The following is a 7007-nucleotide window of genomic DNA, read 5'->3' as shown; positions in this document are numbered from 1 at the left end:
AATCCAACATGACTTCCTCTAAATGGTATATGAACCAAAGAAACTGATCTTGGGATGATTTATCCATTGAACCCAAAGACGAAGAGGAGAACTTAAATCAAATAAGATACTGGATGCTTCAGAAGAATACTTTCCAATTTTTCTTTGTATACTTTCCATGGAATTTCCCCAAATGTTGGGTTGCTATTCACCATGATTGGTCCATGATCCTGGGATGATTTATTTACTCCTTTCCATGGAAGTCTTTTAGGGTGTTGGATATAAGTTCGTAAAAATTCCAACTGTACACGATCAATCACCTCTCCCATGCTCAACAACCTGTTTAGGGATGCTTCAATAGTACAATAGCTTCTTTAACTAAGCAACTTCATGATAAGACGTGAGTACAATAGCTTCTTTAACTAAGCAACTTCATGATAAGACGTGATCATAAAAAAAAAAAAAGGAATTTTTTTTCCAAATGACGATAATTATGAAGCTAGAAATGGTTGTTACAACTTAAAATAACAGCATAAATTATCAATTATCATTGATACAATCTTCATTATCCTTCTTTACCACAACTTAAAATACCAGCATAAATTATCAATTATCATTGATACAATCTTCATTATCCTTCTTTACCAGAATGTAGATAACAACTCGGTGACTGCTATACTCAGGATGAAACTCCGATTGATCCACTTGACCTATCCAAAAATCTTTTATGGCAGATTCCAGGAAAAGTTCAAGAATCGCATCTGTAGAAAGAAAAATTGTTAATCTGCTGCAGACATACAGATAAATATACACAAGTGAAGAAGATTTGTACCATTGCGAAGTTCCCCAGATAAGATAACTGTCGTGTGCTTGTCACAAACTTGTTTTAGGGTAGATAACAGATCTCCAACAGCCTCTTCGCTGTAAATCACATCTGAACCTAGCACTAAGATAACTTATAACATCAACAGAGGAAAGATCAATGAAATGAGAAGAATAATACCTCATAAAGATATATAGATGTTCCAGATTTATGACAATGGAATCAGAGGTGCAGCTTGAGACAGCACGTTGAAGGTAAGGGGAAAATAAAAATCCAGGCTCAATCATAGAATAAAGTTAACAGAACAAGAATCAGTCGATACCAGAATGAGGAAACTTTTCAAATCTAGTGACAGAAGATCTAGAACCAAATTGCTATGGGACATGGAAAGTACAAAATTATCAGACAAAAGGAAGCAGAAATTAATTAAGCTCCGCTTGAATACCTTATTGCTCATCTCCCTTGAAGCAAGAAACGACAAGCAACATTAGAGCTCTGAGTCTGCTGGTTTAGACTTTAGAGAGCATCCACAAAAAGATTTTATTATGGTCAATCTACAACAAGACCAATACAGTAATGAGATACAGATATCAAATCAAGGTTTATCTCCTATGGTTGTGCTTACTATATCAATTTAAAAGGTAGCATTTCAAGGCTAGTTTGAATAGCTTTGGCATATTAGTCAAATAGAGTAGAAAAACCTTTAGACAAAGAAGTTAGGATATCTAGTAGTGATCCAGGGAAAAGAGCAATCATATCACCATCTGATCCAGATGAAGGCCCATCTTTTGCTGTATTAATGTTTATGTCGCCTTTTATAAAATATTAAATTTTGGAAAGTTGAAAAACACTGCCATAAGCATTTCAAGTCAGCTAGCTTGCTTGGTAAGTCAGAATTGCATAAAAAACATACTAATTAAGTTATTCATGTTTGAAGCGAGAAGTATTACTAGTCTCAACAGCTTTGGCACATTAGTCCTCTTTATGAAAAAAGAAAGCTAATATTCATCTTACTCATAATTGTGTAATAGACAACCAAGAGAGATTTAGCTATGTCATACTTATTACTTTTTGTCCTGTCCCTTATTTATCTTCTTAATGGAAAAAAGAAAGCAAATATTCATTTTATTATAAAACAAGAATTGAAGGGAAGCAAAGTTCATTCTATTTCCTTTAACTTTAATGCATGTATATAGAAAAAGCCAATCAGCCAAACTCAGATAAATTTAATGGAGTATAAACTTTTGATTTGTTGTAAACAGAAGAAAATGCAACTAGTGCATGATTCTAAGACACGTAAAATAAGACAAGCAACCCTATAAAAAAGTTATAGCAAAAAGATTGTGGCAAAAGCTTACCATAATTTGGCAATGGATCAAGTATATCAGGATCAGGATCTTCTCCCCAGATGAGTTCGCTGACCATTCCCGAGCCCAATATGTCACTAGAATTTAAATTGGTGTCAACATTCTTTTTCAACAGCCTCAGCCGATCGGGAAGATCCGTTAACGTAACCTGTGCACCAGAAAGAGCTGCAATGCAGCTTGAAGTACACTTATTATAAGTCTAAAGCCAGTCCAAAGAATATAGAATAATTCATGATCAATTACAGATTTAAGTCAGAAACTCAAAAGTCCTAAATATATTCTTTTTTATGATTCGACATCTTAAACACACAATTACTCTTAGTATTGAATACTGCTGGACCATACAAGCTAGTGAACCAGAAAGCTGTTTATTTACCTCATTATCCCTTGGGTACAGGTTTAAAGCCTCTTTATATAAGAATTATACACCTGGTTAATAATGAATAACTTTTAGCATACAAGAGCAAATCAGTATTTTTTTTCCCACCTTTTTTCTCTCTAGATAAAGAACAGGAGACTTGTATCTAATAAATCAATAGTTTGAAGATAAAATAGAAACTATATGGTAAGCTGTTTTATACCCGACTAATCCACAGCCAGAGCCCAACTCAACAACTTTTTTCCCCTGAAGAAGCAGCTTCTCTAAGTCCACCGCATGTTCCAAAAATTTCCCTAAAACAATACCACTGTCCCACATTACTGATCCAGTCACTCCGGGTGTCATCTGCAATTATATCAGCTCAATTAAATAAAACTCATAATCATGGTTCAGCTGATCAAAGAAAGACAGCTAGGAAATCACAGAAAATTCAAAGCCTTTGAAGTGAACAATACATCATGAGGAGAATAGAAAGTATTTCCCTTTATTATTTTTTAATTGACACGTTTCTTTTATCACGTTTGATAACGCATAAATTCAATTGTTTATATCTTTAATTATCAATAAGTAAAAATTATAAAAATAAATATTCTGAACATAAACATTAAGGCGAATCTAACAAGATCCACATGACTATGTTTTTTTTCTTAATTATATATTACAAAAGTTAGTCACAGTAGAATTTGGGAACACAGTCAAAAATCATAACAGGTCAACTAAAAAAGAACATTGGAAGTATATATCTAATTAGTGTTGTTAATGAGCCGAGCCTGCTCGTGAACTGTTCGAGCTCAGCTCGGTCAAAGCTCGGCTTGGCTCGAGTTCGGATTCGGCTCGAGACTAAACGATACGATACACGAGCCATGCTAAGCTCGGCTTGAAAAGCTCACAAGCGGCTCGAATTATTTTCTTAAAATAAATATTTTTATGTTTTTTTACATTTAAATAAAGCTAATAAGAACAATAACAGCAACCCACTATTATACTTGGGTAGTTGGGTAAATTATGTGACATAGATTATGTATTTATGGGCCTAAATAAGCCTGATTTCAAAATCGAGCTTATAACGAGCTTGATTTCGAACTTAGCTAATAACGAGCTCGAGCGGAGCCACAAGCTCGAGCCGAGCTCGATTTTCAAGGCTCGATGAGCCACAAGCTTGAGTCAGAGCCTCGAACCCGAACTCATGAGCTCGAGCCGAGCCTACCAATATTCGGGTTCGGCTCGGCTCATTAACATCCCTATATCTAATTAAAGGTAGAAAAGTAGTGCAAGTGCTAATGTGTTATAGTACAAAAAATAACAAAGAGTGATACGCTCCTGCATATAAAGTCCACTTCAATTCAGGGTCTTTCACAATACTCTCCCCAAACTTGAAAGTATGTCATGTCAATACTTTGATAGTAGCTATAAGAATGTTGGAGAAATAGATCAAGAGTCTTTGGAGTATTTAGATACTTTAGTAAGTACAAGGTTATAATGACACATATCACTGCAATATAGGTTATACCTAAAATGGTAAAAATGGTTATAGCAACATATATACAAAAGATTGTCATAACCACCGGTGGGTCTAGGTGGGCTCTTTGGGTCAACTACTTCAGGATGGAGTAGAAAAGTTACAAAATGATTATGAGGTCTATCATATGTGGAATTCTTTGTCACATTTTTTTTTTTTTTTTAATTTTATCATTCTTAAACTAATTGAGCTATCAGTTTGTTGTTGATTTTTTTTAAGAGGCCCACCCTATAGATTTTTTTTTTTCAGCTCCACTAGTTATAGGGACATGGGTACAAACTGTTTTTTTTTTTTTTTTTTTTTTTTTTTTTTTTTTTTTTTTTTTTTTTTTTTTTTTTTAAGGTTGTTATAACATATGGGGGAAGACAAGGGAGAGAAGCCCACTAACAAAGCTCAAAGTGAGTTTTCATCTTAAAACCAATTAGCAATAGAAGTAGAATTAGAAACCAAAATTTCTTTGAACTATCTTTCAATGTGGGAAAAATAATACTCATAGTTACAATTAACAATTTCTCCTTAAGTGTGAGCATAAAATACTCTCTTTAATAAAAATAGGCTAACAACGCACCCAGACCCTAAAAAAAGGAGGCAGCTATAGGTGTCTAACATATGGTGCAAACCACCCAATTGAGCTCGAGTATCAATTTGTTATAGCAGATGGAGGATAGACAACGGAGAGGAGCTCCCTAACAAAGCTCAAATTAAGGTTCTTTTTTAAAATTGGTTATGAGGGGTAGCCTACTTGGGTTTTAAAGTAGACTTTTTAGTTTTTCTTTCAATATGGGCACATAATACTCAACCATTTGCACTAAACAATACTTAAGAAAGTACTTGAAAAAATGAAGAATAATACATTGCACATAATACCTGAGACTACATAGAGGTAGCAGATAGTCTTTGACTCTCCATTAGACCCTTCTGATTTGAAATACTTGCTTTACAAAGGTAGAGATTACAGGAGAACCCGATACAATTTATTTAATTCATCATGATCCAAATTCCAAAAAAAAAAAAAAAAAAAAAAAAAAGCATTATTTTACATGGCTCTTTCTGCTTTGTTTTTAACCCAATTTCTTGCCAATGGGAGATGCATTTTCAATGGTCAAGAAAACATGAAATGTATACAAAGAAAACAAATGTGTACTCCCTAAGCATTGAAATAATACTCCCATATCTGTAAACCCAAAAAAAAAAAGGTAATCTCCTTCAAAAAGTTTCAATTCATATTGAATCTCAACACGTGTCCGCCTGAGTGATGAAGAGGGCACAAGCATGCCATATAATTTTAATTACATACTGGTGAAAACTTGCTGAATCCTTAGGTATGAGGTAAGTGGACAATGTGGCTTTACCTTCAGATGAGAATGTTTTGTCATTTTAAAAAACCAGTAACACTTCATGATAAACTGACAGGGAATTATATCTGCGTATGACTGCGTTCGTGAAAATTTATGTAAATCGTACAATACTTTCGAGTAGTATCACAGATGACTTTTGTCAACACGAAAACTACCCTCTATTAGTCTATATATGAAAGACATAATAATTGTCGTTTATTTTAGATACAAGAACCAAAATTTTAATAGAATACCAACCTCCAAACACTAGACAATCAAGAATAAAATGCAGTTTATACAATATTAAAGTTCAATTGGATGTTGCAGCTTATTCATGATTCCTACATGAAACATGCCTTTATAGTTATGTATCTTTCATTTTTCAAAACCAGTTTAAGAGAGCATAAAACATTAAAGTCCAACTTATTATACTAGGATCACAATATTCAAATTGTGTCAGCCATTTCATTGTTTCTCAAATTTCATAAGATTGAACTGTGATAACCCAGTTGCTCAATTTTCATTCAAATGAAGGGACAATTGTTTTTAATCAAAAGGGTCAAATAACTTTTCATTAATCATTACCCAAAATAGTTTAATGTATGTAGGTCAAGATATAGAGAATTAAAGCTAATTCTATAGCAATTCATCAAAAATACTAAATAAAAAACAACTCTAAAACAAGAAACCCCCACATAAATTAGTGAGACATAGAAGCAGAAAAACAATGCAAATTAAGAAGGTAAAAAGAGAGAAGTACCAGAGAAGAGGGAGACTGAAGGATGTTGATAGAATGGCCAAAAGCGTCGAGACGGAGAGAAAGAGAGGATTGATGAACAAAAGCGTTGGGTTTGGAAAAGATGGGTTGTTGAAGACCCCATAAAAGCATGATTTCCTCAGATGGGTCTTCCACCAACTTCACAAATCCATCATAACACCCTAATTTTACTTTAACATCCTCCTCTTCTACTTCTACTTCTACTTCTACTGCTTCTGCTACTTCTTCCCCTGCTACTGCTTCTGCTACTGTCTGTTTGCTGCTCATGGCGTTTTCTGGGACAAATGTTAAAAGGCTGCCCTTTGTATGCGCAACTACCACCACCGTTTTTCTTCGCAAGTAATACCTCCTTACCTAAAGCTGATAATTAACCCTATAATACTGATTAAGGTCTTGTTTAGTTCAACTTATTTATACTTATTTCAGAAAAAATAAGTTCAGATCAGATCAGATCTGAAAAAATAAGTTCAGATCAGAACATCGTTTTATGTGCGGTTTTTTATCGCTAAATATTCTTAATTTCGTAATGAAAAAAAATTGTGAAAATTACATATTAATAAACTACACATTATTACGAATCTAACAAGATCCCACTTGATACATTTTTTCCTTATAGATTATCGTACACTTAAGGTTAAAGTTTGGTCAAATCAGACAATCAGATCAGATCAGACCAGACCAGATCAGATCAGTAAAAATAAGGTGAACCAAACAAGGCCTAAGTAACCTATAACAATGACGAAATAACCGAGGAAATCTAAATGGAGGTCTATACTCTACTTCTTAATGTATAACAAGGGGCATTAAAGACTTTGTGCACTGATT

General features: G+C 33.8%; 1 protein-coding gene across 1 annotated transcript; it reads right to left on the bottom strand.

Annotated features, from left to right (window-relative positions):
* Positions 1–485: 485 nt before the first annotated feature.
* LOC110706137 (protein N-lysine methyltransferase METTL21A-like) lies at positions 486–6547 on the bottom strand. The gene is made up of 5 exons (XM_021884044.1): positions 6165–6547; positions 2751–2893; positions 2161–2345; positions 812–925; positions 486–740 (listed from the first exon to the last, which is right to left on the bottom strand). Exons 1-5 carry the CDS (start codon positions 6447–6449, stop codon positions 586–588), a joined length of 882 nt encoding a protein of 293 aa, XP_021739736.1. The 5' UTR covers positions 6450–6547; the 3' UTR covers positions 486–585.
* Between the last annotated feature and the right edge of the window lie 460 nt (positions 6548–7007).

Source organism: Chenopodium quinoa, unplaced genomic scaffold (assembly GCF_001683475.1).
Source record: "Chenopodium quinoa cultivar QQ74 unplaced genomic scaffold, ASM168347v1, whole genome shotgun sequence".
Taxonomy (NCBI): domain Eukaryota; kingdom Viridiplantae; phylum Streptophyta; class Magnoliopsida; order Caryophyllales; family Amaranthaceae; genus Chenopodium; species Chenopodium quinoa.
The sequence above is the reverse complement of the archived record's forward strand: the minus strand, read 5'-3'. Positions and strand labels throughout refer to the sequence as shown.

Excerpts from the sequence above, each read along its gene's own strand:
- LOC110706137 (XM_021884044.1), bottom strand. The coding sequence starts at position 6,449 with ATGAGCAGCAAACAGACAGTAGCAGAAGCAGTAGCAGGGGAAGAAGTA. Across the intron at positions 2,894-6,164 it reads TTCAGTCTCCCTCTTCTCTG|ATGACACCCGGAGTGACTGG; the intron begins GTACTTCTCTCT and ends ATATAATTGCAG. Across the intron at positions 741-811 it reads ATCTGGGGAACTTCGCAATG|ATGCGATTCTTGAACTTTTC; the intron begins GTACAAATCTTC and ends TTCTTTCTACAG.